The following is a 23,067-nucleotide window of genomic DNA, read 5'->3' as shown; positions in this document are numbered from 1 at the left end:
GTGGTGCTGGCTGGGGTGAGGGGCATTTCCAGGTGAGGCCCCAGGCCCTGATGGGCTGTTGCACACCTAACTGGGCATCACCCTTGTCCCTGTGCTTGTCAGGAGGACTGGGTGCCAACCCCGCCTCCCTGCCCCAGAGGACTGGAGTGGAGGGATGTCTAAAGTTTGGCATCCTATGTAGGCCCTTGAGATCTAATGTCCTGGGGGAAGCAGAGCCCACCTAGGTGGGCTTGAGGGGCAGGACCTGTGAAGAGGAGGGAAGGGTTGTGGGGAGACGTGTCCCAAGAAGTGTCTACAGCCGTAGTTCTGAGCAGACAGGTGCACAGCCTTGTGCGGAACTCGAATGCCTCTGAATACTTGGAGAGTGCTTTGTGTGTGACATTATGGAAACAAAAATTCCAGTCCTGATGTCTGTTAGTTTTCTTGAGCCAACTGGAAGAAACGTCCTTGACATCCATGAGATTTCCTCCTGAGCGCTGCTTAGTGATGCTCCCTCCCGCCCGCTCCCCACCCCTCTACAGGCTCCCAGTTGTGTTCTGAACATGCGCCCCTTCTTGTAGCCTTTATCCTGTGAACACTAGTCACGTGGCTCACAGCAGGTGAACATGGGGGCATCACCTTGTAAAAGCTGAGAGGGGATCAGGTTTAATTACAGTTGTCCAGTCACCTGAGAGGCCCATTTTTCATGGTTGATCCCTTAATCTTATTAGCGATGGCCAGTACCTCTTGACAAGCCAAATGACAAGGGGTTGTTTTATAAAAGACAGAGAGGTGTGAAATCTACGCTTTCTCCTATTGGTTGATAGGGTTCGATGTTTTACGACAGGGTGAACAGTGGCATCCAGGAAGGGTTAGTGTGAGAACTGGCATGCAGGTCTTCATGGAGATGAGGTTGAAGGTGTGTGAGCCACGCCCACCTGCGCCTCCTCGTGGCCCCCAGGCTGGCCTTGCACTTTCTGCTGTCCTTTCCTTCCCTGGTTGCATTTCTTTTAACATGGTATTAACTTTTGCAACTTAAAAAGTAGTTTTAAAAGACTTGTTATTAAGTTCTATCATCTGTCTCCACTCACTGCTGTCCTCCAAACTCAGTTATTTTTGGCCGCACCAGGCTACATGGAGAACTCCCCCAGGGATCAAACCCGTGCTTCCTACAGAGGAGGGGTGGAGTCTTAACCACTAGATCACCAGGAAGACCTGTTTGTTTTTTCTCAATTGAAGTATAGTTGATTTATTAATACAATGTTGTCTATCTGGTGTACAACAAAGTGACTTATGCATAGATAGATCTATGTATTTTTCATATTCTTTTCCCTTATGGTTTATTAAGGATATCAAATATATAGCTCCCTGTGCTACACAGTGGGGGCTTCCCTGGTGGCTCTGAATCTGCTGGCAATGAAGGATACCTGGGTTCCATTGCTGGGTCGAGAAGATGCCAATAGGACCTTGCTGTTCATGTATTTTATTTATGATAGTTTGTATCTGCTAATCCCAAGCTCCTGATTTATTCCTCTCCCACCCCCCTTTCCCTTTGGAAACCTTTGTTTTCTATGTCTGAGTCCATTTCTGTTTTGTAAATAAGTTCATTTGTGTCGTATTTTAGATTCCACACAAAAGAGATATATGGTATCTGCTGGATTTTGTGGCAACTGTTTTACCTTTTTAAGGAACCACCCTGCTGTTTTCCATACTAGCTGCACCAATTTACATTCCCACTAATAGCATGGGGTTTTTTCCTTTTCTCCACGCCCTCTCCAACATTTATTATTTTAATCTTTTTTATTTATTTGGCTGCATCAGGTCTTAGTTGCAATGCACAGGATCTTCACTGTGTCACATGGGATCTTTCATTGTGGCACACAGACCTTCTAGTTGTGGCTTAGTAGCCCCTCAGCATGTGGGATATTAGTTCCCCCTCTAGGGATCGACGGAGAAGGCAATGGCACCCCACTCCAGTGTTCTTGCCTGGAGAATCCCAGGGATGGGGGAGCCTGGTGGGCTGCCGTCTCTGGGGTCGCACAGAGTCAGACACGACTGAAGTGACTTTGCATCTAGGGATCGAATCAGCATCCCCTGTGTTGCAAGGTGGATTCTTAACCATTGTACCACCAGGGAAGTCCCAGTGATCTTTTTAATGATGGCCATTTTGACCGGTGTGAAGTGATTATAGTTTTGATTTGCATTTCTATTAACTTTGTTGAGAATCTTTTCATATGCTTGTTGGCCATCTGTATGTGGGAAACTGTCTATTTAGTTCTTATGCCCCTGTTTTGATTGGGTTGTTTGGTTTTTATGTAATTGAGTTGTATGAACTGTAAATTTTGGAAACTAAGCCCCTGTCAGTGGCATCATTTTCATTTTAAATGTGAATATTGTGAGAACTGGTAGACTTAGTTGAGTAATTCCTACTTAGCCTAAAGGTGAGAATAAGGTATCCTGATGTGGCCTGAGTATTTTCTGGTCCCTACTTCCAGTGTCAACGCTAGCAATCAAACAAGGCATGCATGATCAGGATACCTTATAGAGGACCAGGGAGTCTCCTCAAATGGAAACAACTACATTAAACAGGCAAATCCATTGATTAAAGAACTCACTGAGATGCAGGCCATTCAGAGCACAGTTACCCTAAGAATAGTCATTTCGGATAGAATGAATGAGGAGCCTTTCTGTGTTGCCAGTGTGGGCAAGTTGTTATCGATTCCCAGCCTCTACCTACCCCATTCCTAGTGGTCACCCCACAGTGGAGTTGGCTGTATGGTGACAGAGAGGGCCTCAGGGTGGGTGGGATGAGAGTCTTTCCTGTATTACTAAAAGTAGGTTAAAGAATGTTTGTTTGAAAGATGCCAGAAGGCCCTCCCTACACTTAATTAGATGCTTATGCTTAATCTAAGCATAACCAGTTAAGGGAAAGAGCTAGTGCATTTGGGTTCAAGTCCTAGTTCACTCTTTAATTAGCTCCAGCTCCATACCCTTTGCACGTGTATGGCCTCACCCTAAGTGAGCCTGTTTTCTTGTAGGTAAAAATGTGCTAATATCCACCAGCAGGGGGAGGTCTATGTGAGGAAGAGGGTGTGTTGAGAAGTGTTGACACCTGACAGGCATTCAAATTTTGGATATCGTCACTTCAGAGGACTGGTGACCCGGTGGGGATGATGACAAAGTGTTTTGAGAAAGTAATGGTTTTTTGTTCTTGGTAAGAGTGATCTCAAAACATTCCTAGGAGTGTCTGCATGATATGTCTAAACAGTTTCAGGAAAATGCAGTCTTTAACTGTGAGTATGGCAAAGTGTTGAACTTTTTCACTCAAAAATTCACTTTTAGTTATGTTTCTGATATGGTGAGGAAAAAATGAAGTGTTTCCATTCAGCCCCTTCATTTACTGGATTTATGTATAAAAGATCTTGGAAAAGCAGTTCTTTACTTTGGTGTAAGAGAAAATCCTTGCCCTTTTTCCTTGAATATAATTATCCCATGTTTACATAAGAAATAATAAACTGGAGATGGGAATGGGAAGAAAAAAAATACAAAGGAACAAACCCGTGTCAAACTGTCAGTGAAAAAGAGGTCTGAGTTCAAACCCCAGCTGGAGGGCCCATGGACCACCAGTGAATTGTCTTAATGTTTTCTTCAATGAAAATGTCGTTCAGCCATTTAGATCAGTGGTTCTCAAACTTAGAATCAGAATCATCTGGATGGTTTGTTACAGTATATTTGCTGGATCTCACCTGTCCACTGGCTTCCCAGGTGGCACAGTGGTAAAGAATCTGCTTGCCAATGCAGGAGATGCAAGAGACCCGAGTTCAATCCCTGGATTGGGAAGAGCCCCTGGAGGATACGGCAGCCCACTCCATTATTCTTGCTCGGAAAATCCCACGGACAGAGGAGCCTGGCGGGCTATATAGTCCACGGGGTTGCAGAGTTGGGCACAACTGAGCACACATACACACACCACCACCACACCTGTCTAGAGGGCCGCAGTCACACAACGGAAGCGACGAAGCATGTACCCATGCACCGTCTCAGATATAGCAGGTCTAAGCTGGAGCCTGAGAACTTGCATTTGTGATGAGGTCCCAGGTGACACTGGAATGGGGAGCGCAGAGTCACTTTCCTCAGCAGTGAATTGCCCATCTATTCGCAAGACAAGTTCACCAGATTAACAGACAGAGCTGCCACACCCAGGATACAGCACCAGTTCTCCACCAAGTCTTCCTGACCTCATCCTACATCAGGAACACATGTAACCATCAGTCTTGTTAAGCTTGGTGTGTGACAAACCAGTAGGTTTTGAACAGCTAAGTGCACTTCAGGATAGTGACACTCAAGCTGGAACTCCACCCTGAGGGAATGTGGTCAGGCTCATCATCTGAATCTGACTAGGGGAAAAGAACCCTGTGAGGAAATTGAAAAGCTGCAAAACCCAGCAAACTCTTATCTTCAAGCCAAGTTCTTGGTGCTCTTGGCCCAGCCTCTCATTTGGAGGAGCGGGGGGTAGAGAGGCCACTTTCCTAAAAGGCAGGATGACAGCTGGGGTGTAAGAAGCCACTACATCACCAACTTGTCCTTTGCTGAGACCTCACAGGTGCCCTAAAGACGCTATGGATGCTAGCTGGGCAGTAGTACCGGGATGAAAAGACAGCACATAGAAAGCCGTGGGGCATCTGGGGGAAAGGGTGGGGATTCTTAGTACATTTCGACCAAACTTAAACAGCATTAGAATAGCCCCTCATGCTGGGAAAGATTGAGGGCAGGAGGAGGGGGTTACAGAGGATGAAATGGTTGGATGACATCACCCACTCAATGGCCAGGAGTTTGAACAAACTCCAGATGGTGAAGGACAGGTGTGCTTCAGTCCACGGGGTCACAAAGAGTGGACACCACTGAGCAACTTAACTAGTTATCTCCAAGAATCCAAGACCACTGGACAGAATAAAAAGGCCCACTCATTAGCAAGCAAAAGGCAGTAGAGTCACTTCTCCCCGGGGGCCCTGACCGCCACTCCAGGACCAAATCCTTGCAAGGGGGTTTTAAAATGTCCTTCCTGGCCTCAGCTGTAGCCACTTGTCAGAAACAGCTGCTGGAGGGAAGGGCAGAGCCTTAGAAAGCGGCCTGAAACTGCTCAACCCACTGGGTTGTGCAAGCCGCTGCAGGTGCACTCCTAGCTCCCTCCCACAAAGCGGGTGAAGGAGGCAGACAGCAAAGGCAGAGCTGGCTCCGTCCTAAGGCAAGGCCCTGCTGCCCTGCCAGCAACTTGCTTTTTACTCTCCCTATGACTGGTGCTGAACACAACCCTGCTTCCTACTGGGACTCAATTTAAAAGGTTTTTAATCTGTGCACAAAAAGACCGGAAAAATAAAAATCACATCTAGTTTTATAGGCATTTAATAGTTTACCAATTGGTACAATAAGATTTTTTTAATATGCAGAAAACATGAATAAATCTTGTTTTACACAGTCTGAGAGCAACAAATCTTACTGTAAAACACAAGAGCAATATTATATACATTCCTTTACTGATTTTTTTTTAATTGTGTCAATATCTTCAGTTAACTCTTACAATCTGGGGAACAGTTTTCTCCAATCACCACCTCTGTAACTGTTCGTTCGCATGAAATCAACGTTCGCCTTCATGTCAGTGTCGGGATCAACTTCTAAACTCGAAGATTATGTGTGTGTTTCTACCATCTTCAGAGTGAGCTTTAGGGACGCCTGAAGTATAGGCAGGACAAGAAAGCAGCTACTTACATGATAGAGTTGGAAAGAGTTGGAAAGATTAAAAGGCCAGTTCAGTCCAGTTGTGACTTGTAAATCCAGCTTGCCCTCCCCCCACCCCACTGGAAAAAACTGAAACCTTTTTCACCGATTTTGTACATGTTGCTTCTCTTACCAGGTGATTCTTCTTTGCATCACCTAGATTAGTTAACACACTGGACTTATATACAGCTGGACAGAGAATAAACTATCTTTTCAGTGCTGTTTCCTTTGACAATTTTATTTTCAGTTGCTTAAGGATTATCAAGCCACCACTGTCAACAAAACGAAATATTCTTCTAAATAGTTTTTCTTTAAATAAATTAAAAAAAAAAACTATTTAATGAGTGATATTATCTGGCAGTTCACATAGAAACAGAAAGAGGCAAACAGGAGAGCAGGGCACTGACAGTAAGGAGACTGGGCTTGGTGACCTAGAGCCAAAGCTTCCGGCGAGACGACAGCGAGCGCCCACAGCCCGGACGACGTGCTAACACTAGTGAGTTCTACGGCAGTGCTCTGGGCACACAACTGGTCACACCACAATGGACAAAACAGGACAGTCTCAGTCTCCTACTAAAGTGCAAGATGCCGTGTCAACAATCAACTATACTCCAAGCCATGTCTAAAACCAGCTTCCGTGGCTCACACGGTCAGGGGTGCGACCAGCACGTCTTGGGCACGCTATGTCAGGGTGGCACTGGAATGTCTGCTTTCCACGCACACAAAAGGTCAGTCATCGTTGGAGGATGCAGTTCTACCAGCTTTTTATTTCTTAAATAAGTGGCCAATCTGATTGAGAAAGTGACAAAGCAGCAGTGAACCTCTAAACCAATTAATAAATTCCTCTACTTACAATCCAAACCAGTAACCTCATCATTGTACTTATCCCAGGCAAGGCACAGGGTTAGACAGCAGACAGAGAAAACACAGGAAACAGGAAGAAACGGCATCAACAGGGCAGTGTCAAACAACAGTGCAGGAAACCTCTGCAAATCTGCTTCCGGATTGTGGATGGATCACTCTCCCCCTCCCTCATTATTCAAACAGGGCTCGTTACACTTGGATCCAGTTGAGGACCATCCCTGAGATTCGACATTCGCTGCTTCGGAAGTGGAGGATGTCTGGTAACTCAACTAAGCAGCAGGCTGTGGCACTCTCCCAACAAGGATGACTTGGTTTACAGTGACAGTTTCTCCTCGTGTGTCGGAAGTCACTGCAGGCTGCACAGAAAACCCAGCGACAGCGGCTTTGTTTCCTCCTAAATCGGTACCATTTTTTTTCCTTTATTGTTCGTATCTAGGAGTGATTTCTAGATGTTGTGGCTTACCCTTGAACAATTCGTGTTGCTACATGCTAAAAACGAATTAAAATACAAGACATTTATACATGTACAAACAAAGGTTAAAGATGCACCATTTCTATGTATTTATATTTCTTAAAGTAGGACAGGAAATAGCAGCAAACGAGAACAAAGATAATCTTCCATAGCTTCTGTAGAAAAATCCAGTCAGAACAGCTAAGGGGAAACGAAAAAAAGACTTCTCAATGTGAGCAGGGTTGTGAGGCAATAATGTCCTGAAAGTTATCCTACTGTATTTAAGAAATTAGCTTAAGTTGTCATTTTTGTCCTCAAAAATAGTCATTAGTTTTCAAAACACTTTTCCTTCCAGAGACATCTCTCAGGAATTATTAAAAACAAACAAGCCAACAAACAAAAAGACACAAGCTAGACATAAAGCTGCTTCTAGTAAATATATGGCCTATTCTCTGTGTGTGTATCTACAGCACATTAACCCTTTGTGTTTTTCAGGAACCAAATTTCCACTGAATACTAAAAAGAATATTAAAAAAAAAATCATGTATTACACAAATGGATAAATACAATTCAAGATAAATTTCTTTGTTAAACTTTGTTATTTCATTGTTCTGTTAACTTTTCACATGACCTTAAGAAAAAAGTGTTGGTTAGCGAAGCAGTGGGATTATTTATTAATCTGCAATGGAATAGTTTCCAAAGTCACAGATAAAAATTCTCTTAAACCTACTTGGAGTAACTTTGGATCACAATATACAACGTATCAGGGATGTGTAAAATGCTCAACAGCCAAATTGGGGGTGGGGGTGATAACGGAAGTGATTTTCTTTAGCTGGGAAAAATTCCCACAGAGTCAGACCTAGTTTTCAGAAGCATCAGGATCAATAAGGATTTGTTCTAAAGCATGGTATTTCCACAGCAAGATTTATTCTATTTATATGTTTTAGCACTTCAAAAACCCAGGACCCAAGGACATGGAGGTTGTATGTGTGTGTGATATATATACATATACAGACTTATCCACTTATAGATAGGCCTATATACTCATAAACATTTATATATAAACAAAAGGTGAAAACACAGTACATTTTTATGCACGCTCCATTAAACCCTGTCTTTTTTAATAAACTTGTAAAACACAGTTCAAATTGATATCAGATTCATGTTGAAGAACAAACTGCTGTTATTTCTCCCACTCCCTTCAAATGGGCAAACATAACCTTTTCAAAATTTCTTTGTCATTATGTTATGCACATTGCACATCCCTAAAAAACATCAAAAACAAATAGTGATTTGTACCATGACACACTCAATGGGAAGATTAAAATCTACTTGGGAATCACATCACTATACAGTCTAATAGTATGGAGAATACAACTAGAAGTGTGTCTAGTGTGGAAAAGAGAAGCTTAGAGTATTACAGTGTTTTTTTAACCTGTTTACAAAGCAGTAAGACCCAAATGAAATAAATGATTTGTTATTAGTTGCTGAGATTTTTCTTATTTCAGATTTACAGTCATTTTCTTACATAAAGATACCACTAGCCTTTGCTTGATAGGCTGCCAAAACAAATGTATCCCATTGATTTGGCAAATGTGTCATGACAAAAATTCCAATATGTAATCCCCATTAATTACAGATGGTTCAGAAGATTTTGAATTGTAGCCTTATTATCTAACATCCTTAAAGAAGATTTATTAAGCACACTTAAGTGATGTTACATAGATACACATTTCAGAAAAAGCCCTAATAACCACCACTTTCCCCCAAATGAGGCCATCAAGTCAGGCACCAACAGGACAGCAGAAAGAAAAACAGGAATTAATAATCCAACATAAAATGACACTGTCAACTATTCAGTTTAGTGCCCTAGTTCAATTTATTCAACTTCTGCCTTCTTAGGCCTGGTGTGACCAATGCCAGCCCAGGTTTTTAAACCCTATGGTACTTCTAGACAACGTATGTAAATTTACAGTATACAATTTGGATTCACCATGCATGAATACTTTGTGTGTAACATTTAATAAGCTCAATCTACATCCAGAATAATTTACATGAAAGGACAATATTTATTTAAACAGAGCTCGATGGGGTAACCATGGTATCATCAGAGTGCATCCAGAGGAAAAAAGGGAGGAGGGGCCAAATGAGACTCAATCAACGACACTCCCACACCTTCACTGTTTGATCTACACTGCCAGTAACCACGTATGGGGCCGTCTTATGGAAATCTGAAAGAAAAAGAAAAGGCTTACTTTAAAATCAGACTGAGCCACAAACAATGTTTAATAAGGCACAAATAACACACTCAAATGCCAGGAATACCCATTTTTTCCCTCTATTCAGCCACACATCCACCCCAAGCAGATGTATCACAAGCTTACCAACTAGGTAAGGGAAACCGAAACAATGAAATCTTATATCAAATCTCTAAAAAAAAAAATACCTCCCCCACTATCCTCTTTCCAACTGACGCTGAATAAACACTGAATTCTAACAGCAAGGACAGCCTCAATGCAGCCATTTACTGAACATTTACTATGCTCAAGGCTTAGTACTAATGCTTTATATTCATGTTTAATCCTCCCAACAATTCTGTAAGGTTTAAACATTAGCCCTATTCTACTGCTCCATCTTCATTATTAGATCGATAATACTCTAGTATATTTGCTATCTTAAATTCTAAATTCAGGTCCAGATGATATTGAGGATGTTTATTAAGTGTAATACAATTCTGAGTTCCCGGTACATGGTAGTACATACGTGGAGGAAAAAAGTTAACATTTCCTTTGAGAAACGTACAAACTAGTAGGGAAGAAAAATTACCCATCAGAGTGGTCAGTAAGCATCCTCTTCATAATTCTAGTTTCCAAAACTAATATTGTGCAATGGAGAAAGTAACTGTTTTATTATAAGGCTGATGATGGAGAGAGTTAAGGAAAGGAGAATTTCAAACAAACAGTAGGAATCCATAAGATTTTTTAACCTGTCTTCTCTATTCTGCCCTGAAAGCCCATCTTCATTTCTTACCTGGAAACATCCATAGGGTCAGATTAAACTGTTAGGTCTGGCACTCCAAAACCTAACTGCTCAGAAACCACATAACTCGTACATACCCAAGGAGGTAACAAAGTGTTCATGCGCATTGAGGGTCTTCATGCATCGCTTGTTCTTGTAATCCCACACACGCAGGGTCTTGTCATCAGCGCAACTCAAAATAAACTTCCCCCCAGAATGGAACAGAACTCCACGTACCCAGTTATCATGACCCACCTTAAAAACAAAAAGGTGTATGACTTAATAAAGGGATAAATAGTTTAAACAGCATCTATGAAAATAGTTAAGGCATTACTCAAAGTGGACTGAAACTACATGCACTAAAAACATCAATGCCAAAAAGGCAAAAGGGGGAAAAAGTCTAGGGAATCCTTCTGGATTAAAGGAACCTGGAAACTAACAAGATATGACCAGTAAATGCAACACATATAATACTTAACTAGTTCCTGGATAGTGGCTAAAGTAGTTATAAAGGACACGACTAGGTTAACTAGAGAAAATTTAAATACATAATGTATTAAATTTCTTCAGTGTGACAACTTTATTAAGGTTTTATAAAATACTTAGGAAATACATGTTAAAATATTTGGGGTCAAGTGTCATGGTGTCCACAGGTAACTTTCAAACTGTACAGCAAAATCTACAATACACACATGGAGAAAAGAAACTGTTGACAACAGGCAACTCTAGATGAAGGATATGTAGGTATTTACTGAATATCTTTATTCATCCATTCATCTACCTATATCCCCTGTCCAGCAGTTCCATTTCTTACAATTTATCCTAAGAAATAATTAAGAATGTGTAAGGTGACTAATTAGTTAACAAAGATGTTCAACAAATCACTGTATGTACTGAGTACATCTAATGACATGAGCAAATGCCACACACCTTCTAGGTTAAAAGTCTACTGCAAAGCAGTATGTATACAATGTTCACATGTTTTTAAAAAGCCACCATATGCATCTATAGTAATTTAAGAAGAGTTTAGAACAGTCCAGTCCAACAGGATAGCCGTTAGCCATGTCTGGCTATTTAAATATAAACTAGCATTAAATTAAACAATTCAGTTTTTCAGTCTCAGTAGCCACATTTCAAATGCTCAATAACTGTTTGCAGCTAGTTGCTACCATGCTGGACAGTGCAGACGCAGAACATCAACACACGAAGTTCCAATGGACAGCTCTAATCTAATATAGTTGGTAGTTATTAGTAGGTATGGTAAAGTGATCTAAGGGTGATTTTCTTCTTTTTTCTTTCCTTTTTCTGTTTATTTCTCAAATTTTCTACAATGTAAATAAACTATACTGCTTTTGTAAAAGAACCCCCCAAAAGAGCTAACAGTTAAAAAAAAAAAAAAAAAAAAAGATGACCAAGGCAATACATCTTTGGCCTTGGTTTACTTTTCCTTCTTTGCTCTTACTTAAAACACTTTGTTATATTACAATGATCTCTAAAAGCCACCCACCAATCACTAAAGTTGCAGAAGATTCAATATAAGTCAAACCATGTTTCTTGGAGCCACCCCAAAATAAAGCAGAAACAAAGAATCCTCTTTCAGTTGAAAAACAGGAGGTAGAAACCTCTAGGGAAATTAATGGTGACCTGTGTTGTTCCAGAAGAAGAGAGCACATGCTTTCTGATTTTTAAATGTAGACATGTTTTCAAACACCAAGACAGTATATTTGAACTCAGCTCAGAATACTAACAGTAAAGTTTAATTTTTTAATCAGTTCTTCTTCTTCTTTTTAAAATATACATTATCTATTTTTTTATTAGAAATCTAGCATTCTAAGAATGCCAATCAGTTCCTGATGATACTTCCATACATGTCTACCATATCCCATAGACAAGACAGTTGCTTCAAGATACGATTAACACCTAAGATGAACACTTCAAAACAAATATGCATGCCAAATTGTAAAAGCTGCCACTGGATTAATGTCCATGGGCTCCCTTAGAACTCCTGAAGGCAAACAAGAAAGTCCATAATATCTTCTTATAATTTATAGATCCTCTTACTAAAATCTGGATGAAATAGGCTCCTAAATGAAATAAAGATTTCCAAGTCATAGAGCTGCTGCTGCTGCTAAGTAATACTGTTCATTTCTGAATGCTTAAAATAACCAAATAAAACTGGAACATGAGAATAGATAGTAAGTTAAAGGGATTCATTTTAAAAGTAAATATAATGAGATCAAGAAGCACAGTTTCAAAAAATATACATGAGTCTGTAATATTTGTTTTCCACATATTTCATAGGAGATATTACATAATTTTAGAGATACAATGGCTAGAATCTCCCTCCTAGCACTGACTGGCTTTGCAGATCCACTGTAAAATGTAATAGTCTATAGAAATAACCTCCATATCACTGTAACCATGCTCTTAACCAAAAAGTATCTTTATAAAGAAGATATTTTAGAACATCAAATAATTCAGATTTACTAGGAAACCACAAGGCACCTGGCCCTAAAAGATATGCACAGAGTAAAAATGCGAAAGCGGCAGTGAAATTATGCAAACTCACCAGGGTCATAAGGCACATGCCAGTACTGACATCCCACATCTTGATAGTCTTGTCCCTGGATCCGGACAGTAAGAACGGCCCAGGTTTGCCACTTTTTTTAGTCTATAGAAAACATAAAAATCAAATTTCCTGGGCAAGAAGTTAGGTGACTTAAATGACAACTACCCAACAATGATCTGTATTTCTAATTTTGTAAAACCGCATTGTTTGACAAAAAACGATATGTATTTTAGGCATACCACTGTTCTGAGCTATGTATACAAATGGTTACTACAATCAAGCTAATTAACACAATCATCACCTCACATTACCACATTTGTATGTGTTCTGTGAAAAGAACACTAACGATGTACCCTCTCAGCAAATTTCAAGTATACAATACGGTACTGTTAACTACAGTCACCGTGCTGTACATTAGATATCCAGGACTTATTCATCCAAAGTCACAAAGAGTTGGATACGACTGTTACTACCCCAGCTACAATGAATCTATGACGTGGTAAGTAACCACCACCAGGTGGCAGTAAAAAAAAAAAAACCCAACAAACCTGAAAATGCAATGAGCCAGCCAACTAGGAAGAGATTACCAAAACAGCTTCATTTTGAAAAATGATTGGTGGGGGTAGGTGAGGGTGAGAGAGTCTTCATTTATTAAAATTTAAAAAAAAAACCCACAGTAGGAATGTCACTATAAAAAAGAATTTTGGCTCATATAATATTTACAGAAGTAATTATTCTGTAATTTTAAAAGTATTAATTACAAAGAATGAAATCATGAGGAGCACAAATGATCAAGAATATCAGAGGCCTCCATATGAAATATTCTTCACTTAAAACAAGTGCTATTCTTGTTTTTAGTTTTTGGCCATGCCACATGGCATGTGGGATCTCAGTTCCCTGATCAGGAAGCTGAGTCTTTTAACCACTGGACCACCACTGAAGTCCTGAGAAAAGCTATTCTCCTAGAAGATGACTTTAACTTCTCCCGTAAGTTTTATTTTGTATTGGTATACTCTTAAAACAGGGACAATTATAATTAATTTCTGATTTAATGACCACTTCACTTACCCTAACCCTAGCACACATCAAGGGTCAACTGACAGCAACAATAACCACTGGTTAAAAAATATAAACACATCTATCTGCAAGTTGGAAAGAATTTCAAGACTCAGAATTCTGGATGCAGATTTTATAATGGCATGAAACAGAGACTCGGGGAAGGTCATTTAAGGTTCTCAAATAGTAACAGCCACAAAATCATGAAATAACACAAATCATATAGTACCTCAGATCCTGTTGCTTCAGAGATGGAAGAATATGAGCTTTCGGGAGCCCAGGAAATGCATTCTACCACATGCTCATGTTCTCGAAGCTCAGCCTTGCATTCCTTTGTTGCTACGACCCACACACGCACAGTCTGGTCATTGGAACAGCTGGCTATCAGAGTGCCGTCTTGATTTGGCCGCACCATACGTACCCATTCTCTGTGTCCTGTGAATGTCTTCACACAGTAGCTGTAAAAATACATAATAATTTACACTGTAAACAGCAATCACTGGGGCCCTTCCCAGAAGCGATACAAGACTAGCTATGCACTGGAACGACGAGAACTGGCATCATATGCAAGTCAACAGAATACACGTACATTCCTGGTTAATAAAAGAGGGAGACAGGTTGGAAAGTCAAACATCAGTTAAAATAAGCTGATGGAAATATCATTAAAGAGCTAACCAAATCAAAATCTAGAAGGAAAAAAATAGAGAGAAATATAATCTTTTAACTAAGCACACACAGTAAACCTAACAAAAATATTTCTAGCCATGTTGGGGAAAAGGCATGCTCTTACTAATCTGGACAAAACCAGTAGGTTAAGGTTTTATTATAACAGTCATGTAATTCTAAGCACAACCAAATTAAGCCTAATGGGGCATACCTGCAAAAATGTTATTTACATTTTAATTCAACTCAGAGAGATCACCTAAAAGAAGACCACAGAGAAAATAAGCCATTACACAGAAAATGGCTCTCAAGGATATAGAGTTTCTTCCATAATTTCTCTGTTCCTTTTGGGTAGACATTTAAAGATTAAAACTTAAGTTTTAAAATGTAACTGTCATGGTAATCATTCTGGGTTACAACCAAATTTACAAGAACAATCAGAACATAGTTTTGGATTTTTTGTTGAATATTATTTCTTTAAGCTGATGCCTTTTCAACTAAATCTACTTACCCAGTTTGCACTTCCCACATTTTTATAGTTTTATCCCTTGAGGCAGACACTATATGATCTCCATTGGGCATGATGGCTACTGAAGAAACATTGTGGTCATGGCCTAAAACACAAAACCGCAGTTACTATATTAAACAATGTATCACCAAGAGCAATTAAACCTTAATTTACCATGAGATTTCATCAGGGATTTCAAGTATCACAGCTACTTTAAATACAATGGAGCTCATATAAATTTAATAAGAAACTTGGATTTACACAAAAACATAAGGGACTGTTAAGGAATTAGTAACTAATAAAACAATTCACAATGAAATAAGTAGCCAGCTCAATTTACATTTCAACCTGCACAACTGTTTTAACATGTTATGAACTGGAGACCTATTAATGCCATACGGTGTTCATTTCTGCAAATACGTCCCAGCCAATAATGTGTTAAAGTCACAGGTAATCTGTACCATCACCATTTGAATATATTAACACATCAGATGTTTTTGAGCACTAAAAAGCAAAACAAAACAAAAATTTCCATGGTTGCTATTCTAAGATATAAAATAGAAATAAGATTTACAGAGATGAATAGAATGGATAAGAAAAATGGGCATTTGGCTCTATGTAGAAACTAGTGGTTGAAAGCTTTTTGTGTTGATGTGCACAGGAGCAAAAAAAAAAAAAAGACATTATTCATAATGCTAGTTAGCTATCCTATGGCAAAAAAAGCCCCAGAAAATTCTCTTAAGTATCACATCATTTAAAGGAATATACAATGATTGGAAAGAACTCTTTAAGTCAGAGCAATAAGACAGAGGCTACCTAACAAAACAAATACAGATTTTACAAAAGGATTCAATAAAACTCCTTTAACTGGTAAACTTCCCTAATGCACTTAAATTGGGGAGTGGGGGACATATTATTCAAATTACACCATCTATGTAATTGCATAGCTTTCTCAAGTGCTAACATCACTGGATAATGTATTTTAAAACAGTTTATTATTAACACAGTTAATATAAAATCCAAACATCCATATTTTGTCATGTTTTAAAAAACAAAAATCCTTATTTAGGAACCACCTCCTATGTACCAGGTACTAAACCAGATGATTCAAGCATACAATCTCATTTTATCCTCACAAGTCTTATGGCTTCAATTCTTAATTCAATATTTAAGTTTTATTAACCTTACAGATTAAAGAGGTTAAAATTTCCTAATGCCATAAGTAAACAAGTAGGACTCAGAATCCAGGTATCTGATTTCAAAGCCCACGCTCTTTCCAGAAAGCCAAACTGCTTCAGAAAATAATCTCCAGGACAAGGAGAAGATAACAATGAGACCACAGTGTATGTGCGATATTAAAAAGTGAGCAAGGGAACCTAGGTTCCAGCTTTTACTGTATCTACTCTCTAACTTCAGTTTCCCAATTGAGAAAAGTGAAAAACAGAAAGAAAAACCACCTCAGTAACTTCATCTTCTCTTTTTCTCAAGAACAGATAGATGCCCTAGCAGTTTTTCTCATCCAAAAATATTTGTGAAAGTAAGTATTCTATAACCACTAAGAGACACTTCCCCAGTGGCTCAGTGGTAAAGAATCCACCTGCCATGCAGAAGACACAGGAGACGCAGATTCAAACTCTGGCTCGGGAAGATCCCCAGAGAAGGAAATGGCAACCTATTCCAGTATTTTTGCCTGGAGAATCCCTGGTAGGCTCCAGTCCACGGGGTGGCAAAGACTCGGATACAACTAAAGCGACTGAGCACGCAAGCACAAAGAGATTCTTAAACCTCGAAACAAAGAGACAAGTCTCAATGACCGCGACTATCCATGGATTGTCTGTATCATATGCTCCTACACTGGCACAGTAAGGACTGAATGAAGGGAACCTGTACACTGTAAGAAAACATTATCCTTCTTCTCCCTGCAATACTATGTTAGAAACCAATATCAAAATGCTATCCTCTACTCCTTACCATGCATGGTTCTGATGCATTCAAAGCCCTGAAAATCCCATAGCTTAATGGTCATATCTGCAGAACATGAAGCCAGAAGCTTGCCACTGTGGTCGAATGAAATATCCTGTACAGAGTCTGTATGCCCCTTAAGAGTTCGTTCAAAATCTCCAGTCTCATAATCCCACACCTGTCAAGTGAACAGAAAATTGGTTAGCATCACATCATTCCTTTCTCAGTTCACATTTGCACTCGACAGGCCAGTCTGGCGCTACAGTGACTAACCGAGCAACTAACAAAGGATAACTGTCTTAGAATCATCACATCTTCAAGCATAAATTGGTCTTTTCTCTATAGAGAAAAACGATTATTAAATAAACCTCTAAAACCACATTTATTAAGTATCCACCATATATCTAATCATGCTAGTGACTGCCACAGAACAGTCTCGTCTCAGCCTGACATCAGGCAACAGACAAGTTAAAAAGTAAATATAAGTGCCAAAAAAAGAAAAAAAATTCATGAGCCTGACATGAATTTATATGTAGAATATTAGGGGAATGATGAAGGAATACCCAATTCTACTAGACAAGCAGAGCTCAGACATCTAAGAAGCCAAGGAAAGACTTCACAAGATGTAACTGTCTTTAAATAGCAGATTAACAGAAGCATATGATCATTTTGATGTAAAAGCACTGAGCCACAGTCACATTTTTAAAGAAAATAATAAACTATCAAGAATAACTATTATTATAAACACATCTCAAGAACACACTGAACTTCTGTTCTGGTGGTCAAATGCTAGTCTTAAGTCTGTAACTAACACTAATTACGTACATGCTCTAAAATCAAATGGCTGATTCCATTCTTACCATAATAAAATATATCTGCAATAGGGTGTATTTCAACCAATTTAAAGAAACTTAGAAAATGCATTTTGAAATCTAGAAACAATTTAAACATCCAATAGTAGGGAAATTGCCACATAGATGTAAGGAATCTATGGCATGTATACAATGTTACATAAAAAAACCCCACAAAATTATACAACTATGCAAAAAAATACAAAAATATCCTCTAAAAACATTTCTTTTATAGAAAATTTATGTATGCTCCCCAAAATAAACATATAAAAATTTTACCATTTAAATGTTCAACTACTTCCACACTGAAGTGATTACTGTATGTTTAGCTTTTTTCACAGTTTGTTAATGTGTTTTTTTTCTTTAATGTATTCTTAACTATACTGGAGGGGTTTTTGACGTTATCATAGCATTTTAGAATTTTAATTTTCAATTATTATAGTTTATAGAAATAATTACTTTTTATATATTGACCTTGTATCTTGGCATTCTGTTTAAATTCAGTCATAGTTCTAGCAAATTTCTGAAGAATCCTTGGGATTTTCTACGCAGAAAATCGTGTTATCTGCAAGTAACATTTGCAGGTAATAGTTCTTCCTTTCCAATCTGTATGCCTTTTATTTCTTCTCTACTGCACTGGCTAGCCACTCTAATACAAACGTGGATTTAAGTGGTCATTGATCCCTGAACTCAAGGGGGAAGAACTGCTTTCCACCATTAAGTATTAATACTTTGTCCACTGTGGGTTTACCAGATACCTTTACCTTTTACCAGTCTATGGAAGCTCCCTCCCTAGCTTGTTGAGTTTTTATCATGCTTTTCCTGAAACTATTACACTTTTTTAACTGATATGGTATATCACACTAATTAATTTTTAAATATCAACCAATCTTGCATTTTGGGATGAACCCTACTTGGTTATGACATACTAATTACTCCTTTTATGAACTGCTGGATTCAATTTGCTTATAATTTGTTAAGGATTTTGCATTTATGTTCATGAATGTTATTGTATCAGTCTATAGGGTTTTTTTTTAAATATTATCTTTACCCATTTTGATATCTAATTGTTTCAACACCAAGAGTTCAGGTGAATACATTCTGAACGGTAGGTATGACCTTGAAGTTCACTTCCATTTCAGTTAACTTTGTTTCCTGCATTCATTAAAGAACACTGAAGCATCTTCCTCTAAACTATTAATAAATATACCCAGAACCGTGTCTCTTCATAAATGGTAAGCAAACACGGTAATGTAATGTTTATAAATGTCAGGAATTAAAGATAATCAATTTTTTCTCTACTGGATATTTACCTTTTGTATGATTATAAAATAAATGCTCATGATAAAAAAATCTATAATATACTGATATAAAGGCAATAAAAAATTCACTATCCTACCAATGGCATGATTTTTCCATTTTTTCTATGCTCTTTTTTTAAAAAAGTACAGTGCCTGTGTATACATCATTAACCTGTTTTTCCCTTTGTGTCTTATCATAAGAATTTTTCCATGCCATTAAAAAGTTACTAGCAAACATTCTTTTAGAAGTAATTCCTATTATTTTCTAAACAAAAGGCAATGTTTTTCATTACTATACGAAACATTATAGTGAAAACCTTTGAATACTGAAAAATATCCATCCTCATTCTGCAATACTTAGGTCAGACAGTGATGGTTGAAAAAGAATTTTGAGTCAAAAACTAAGTTTTTTAGCCCTTCATATATTGTGCTAAAATTGTTCTCCTGTAAGACTGTATCAAATGTAATTACAATGCCTGCTTCATCAAATTCTTACCACAACTGGGAATTCTCATTTAAAAAGTAAAATATTGGGGGCCTCCCTGATAGCTCAGTTGTCAAGTATCCACCTGCCAACTCAAGAGACACAGGTTTGATCCCTGATCCAGGAAGATTCCACAGGCTGTGGAGCCAACTAAGTCCGTGCACCGCGACTAGCCTGTGCCCTAGAGCCTGGGAGCTGCGACCACTGCGCACACATGCCGCAACTGCTGCAGCCTGCACTCCACAGCAAGAGAAGCCGCCACAATGAGGAGCCCGCACAATGCCCGCAGCTGGAGAGTACCTCCTGTCTGCCACAACTGAGGAAAAGCCAGCACAGCAATGACCACCCAGCCCAGGCAAAATAAAAATAAAATAAAAAACAAGTAAAAAATAAGAAGTAAAGCAGCTTGCTAGATTTGACATGTATTTTAATTTACACTTCTTCTACTCTTAGTAATGAGGCTAAAGCTCTATTGTCAGTTCTACTGAGAATTCCACGGACAGAGGAGCCTGGAGGGCTACAATACAGGAGGGCGCAGAGAGTTGGACATCCCTGAGTGACTAACATTTTCTACTATTAGTAATGAGGCCAAAGCGCTATTGTTGGCTATTTTTCCTTCCTCTATGAATTACCTGTTCATGACCTATACTCCATTTTTCCTATTGAGATGTTACTGTTTATCATACTTGTTTGAACTCTATAAAGTTGGCAATCCATCCTCTGCTTTACTAATTGAAAGTATTTTTTCAGTTTTTTGTTTGCTCTTTATTTTTCTTAATATTTAAGAACTAATTCTAAGTGACAACCAGAAATAATGTTTCAGATATTTAAATGATGCAATTAAAATACTGTCATTAAAAATGACAAAAAAAATGATGATTTCATTAGAAACCAAGAGAAGTATTTCTAAAATAAGTTTAATCAAAAAAGGAAATAAAAAATACAAATGCTTGTCATTAACAAAACAGCCATGTGTACACATTAAATAAAGACTAAATGGAAGAGAGAATTTTAGTAGTTGTTGGGATATGTGTTATGGTTATGTATCAAGCTTCTAAAACCTCCATTTGTAATATTTTAAAGCTGACCCAATAGATGGGACCTTAGCAGTTCTGTTTATGTTTTTATACCACTGCTGCAAAATCAAACGTTAAGATTGAGCTTTCCATCTATTTGACAAGCCGATCTTAACCCCACGGTTCATGACAGGAGTGCAGTTTTTAGTAAACAAGACTATCATGAAGTTAATAAATTAAATACATGTCAACATAATTTGAAAGATAGCAACGTATCAGTGTATTAGATAGGTAGTCATCTCAGCCTACAGAAATATGTAATGCAAGTATGTATATAAGACTCTCTTCAAATCACTTGGCAGCACGCCCCATCGATCACCAGCCCACAGGAAGAAAGAAGCCATTGATTTAGAAACTGAAGAAACCACAAAAGGAAAACATACAACCTGTTTAATTTGAAGAATGGGTTAAGTACATACATTTAAGTCATGCCTGCATTATATGCTGACTGTTGCTATATGATACAAACAATCTTGGCAATCTACTCACATTTGCTTAGCTATACCTCTACAAATGAAAGTTAAAATCTAGAACTTAATCTGAAATAATCTTTAGAGAAACCTACTTAAAATTTTAAAACCATGTTTAACTTATCTTTCTGTACGTGGTTATACAACTTTCACTGTATTGTGTCTCAATCAAAGGAAACTGTAAAAACAACTTTTTTCCTGACTAAAAAAGTCCTCTATTGAATTCTTTTGCATAATATATTCATCCCCTGAATTACTAGTTTTATAACCCTATATTTGCATCTATCACTTCTGCTTATCAGCTCAGTTCAGTTCAGTCGCTCAGTCGTGTCCGACTCTTTGCAACCCCATGAACCGCAGCACGCCAGGCCTCCCTGTCCATCACCAACTCCTGGAGTCCACCCAACCCCATGTCCATTGAGTCGGTGATGCCATCCAACCATCTCATCCTCTGTCATCCCGTTCTCCTCCTGCTTATAAATAAGGCAAATACTTATACTTCCAGTCTTCAAGAAGACAAGTTATTCAAGCACTAGGTGACCTATTATTTGTCCAGTGTTAAACTGATGACACCCAATTTTCTCAAATTAACATTAAAGTTGCTTTTAACAATTATCCTATTGTACATCTTTCAATTTTGAAAGAAAAACTACCTTAATTGTAGCATCCTCTGAAGCAGAGACCATAACACTGAACACAGGATGGAAAATGACTCGAGTGACTGGACTCCTATGACCACTCAATGCATATTTTTCTGGTGGACGGGGAATCCATTCTTTTGGGTCTCTTTTCTGACCAAGAGGTCCACCCGACGTAAATTCTTCTTTTGCTTCATTTAACTTTGATTCTAATTCCATAACCTTAAGAAGGAACACACAGCAGTTATATACAGATAGATTCTGATAAAAACTGTATATTTGGTATTTTTAAAACTGCCTTTATTTTGCATCCATATATGCAGAATAAAATTTTAGCAATTTACAAAGCATTTGTTAGATTTAACTGAAAATTATCTATATTACATATCACTAAAATCTTAGTGGGGTGACAAAACTGCACACTGAGAAAAACTCAACACAATTGTGCCTGAACCCCTTAACTTGAAGAATTTGGAAGGTGCTGGATGCAACTTGAGGAAGAGTAGGAAATCTATCTTGATCCCTTCTAATTCTGCCACCCTTAGTAAATTCTTTCCAAACTTCGTTTGCATTATACCTGTTCATCAGAATACTCATGATAAAAGCTAACACTACTGACATCTATGTGCCAGGCACTTTCCTAATAAGGGCTTTTTATGGATTAAGTCATGTTATAACAACATTATTCATTCTAACTTTGCCTACTGAAAGTACAAATATTAGGACCTTAGAATATTACTTATTGCGCTCACTTAACAGATCAAAGCTCAGAGAACAAAATGAAATGTTTAAGAGCACATTTTAGTGCTCTCTTCCTAGCATCATATTGGTTCCATGGGTTCTTCAGTACCAATTCCTTGAAGTCAGGGCTGTGTTACGTTCAACCCAGCCAGTACTCCTGTTTGCCTAAGTTAGCAATGTATCAGCAATGGTCTATATATGCCATAATACATAGAAATGTATTTTTATTTACCTTTTTAAGGTTAATCATAACTGCTAATGCAGAAAAAAATTTATTATGTTGATACTTTCAAAGTTTATATTTAATATAATACTCTGAATACAACTAAAAGAAAAAGATTTTGTTACCTTCTTTTGTAATCTAATAACAGATGTCCATTTTTTTTCCAAAAGCCCAGCATATTTCTTATCTAATTCTTCATTCTAGAGAGAGGAAAAAAAGATTTTAAAAAAAAGAAAGAAAAAAGGGCTCAAATACAAAACCTCACATCATACACAGCATTCAATCTCTAGGCCCAAACATCACTAAAATTATCTGATTATACAAAGAAGGTGTGTGTTGGTGGGTGAATTTCAGGTTTAGTGCCAAGTAAAACCATAATAACAAATGACAAGATTTTGAATAACTGAGGTGACTGCTAACTACTGATACTTAACAATA

The 23,067-nt window shown here is 38.2% G+C and overlaps 1 protein-coding gene across 2 annotated transcripts in view; it reads right to left on the bottom strand.

Annotated features, from left to right (window-relative positions):
* Window positions 1-6,501: 6,501 nt before the first annotated feature.
* The window catches only part of PAFAH1B1 (platelet activating factor acetylhydrolase 1b regulatory subunit 1), a 64,742-nt gene continuing 48,176 nt past the window's right edge, over window positions 6,502-23,067 (bottom strand). For both annotated transcript variants that reach the window (XM_052657620.1, XM_052657621.1), the window contains exons 4-11: window positions 22,755-22,829; window positions 21,681-21,887; window positions 16,855-17,023; window positions 14,887-14,989; window positions 13,942-14,170; window positions 12,657-12,758; window positions 10,186-10,342; window positions 6,502-9,300 (exon numbers count right to left, since the gene is read on the bottom strand). In XM_052657620.1, the coding sequence (XP_052513580.1) occupies window positions 9,227-9,300; window positions 10,186-10,342; window positions 12,657-12,758; window positions 13,942-14,170; window positions 14,887-14,989; window positions 16,855-17,023; window positions 21,681-21,887; window positions 22,755-22,829 (1,116 nt within the window). In that variant the 3' untranslated portion in view covers window positions 6,502-9,226. The remainder of the gene's footprint in view (window positions 9,301-10,185; window positions 10,343-12,656; window positions 12,759-13,941; window positions 14,171-14,886; window positions 14,990-16,854; window positions 17,024-21,680; window positions 21,888-22,754; window positions 22,830-23,067) is intronic.

This window comes from Budorcas taxicolor, chromosome 19 (assembly GCF_023091745.1).
Source record: "Budorcas taxicolor isolate Tak-1 chromosome 19, Takin1.1, whole genome shotgun sequence".
Classification (NCBI taxonomy): domain Eukaryota; kingdom Metazoa; phylum Chordata; class Mammalia; order Artiodactyla; family Bovidae; genus Budorcas; species Budorcas taxicolor.
This window is presented reverse-complemented; position numbering and strand designations above follow the sequence as displayed.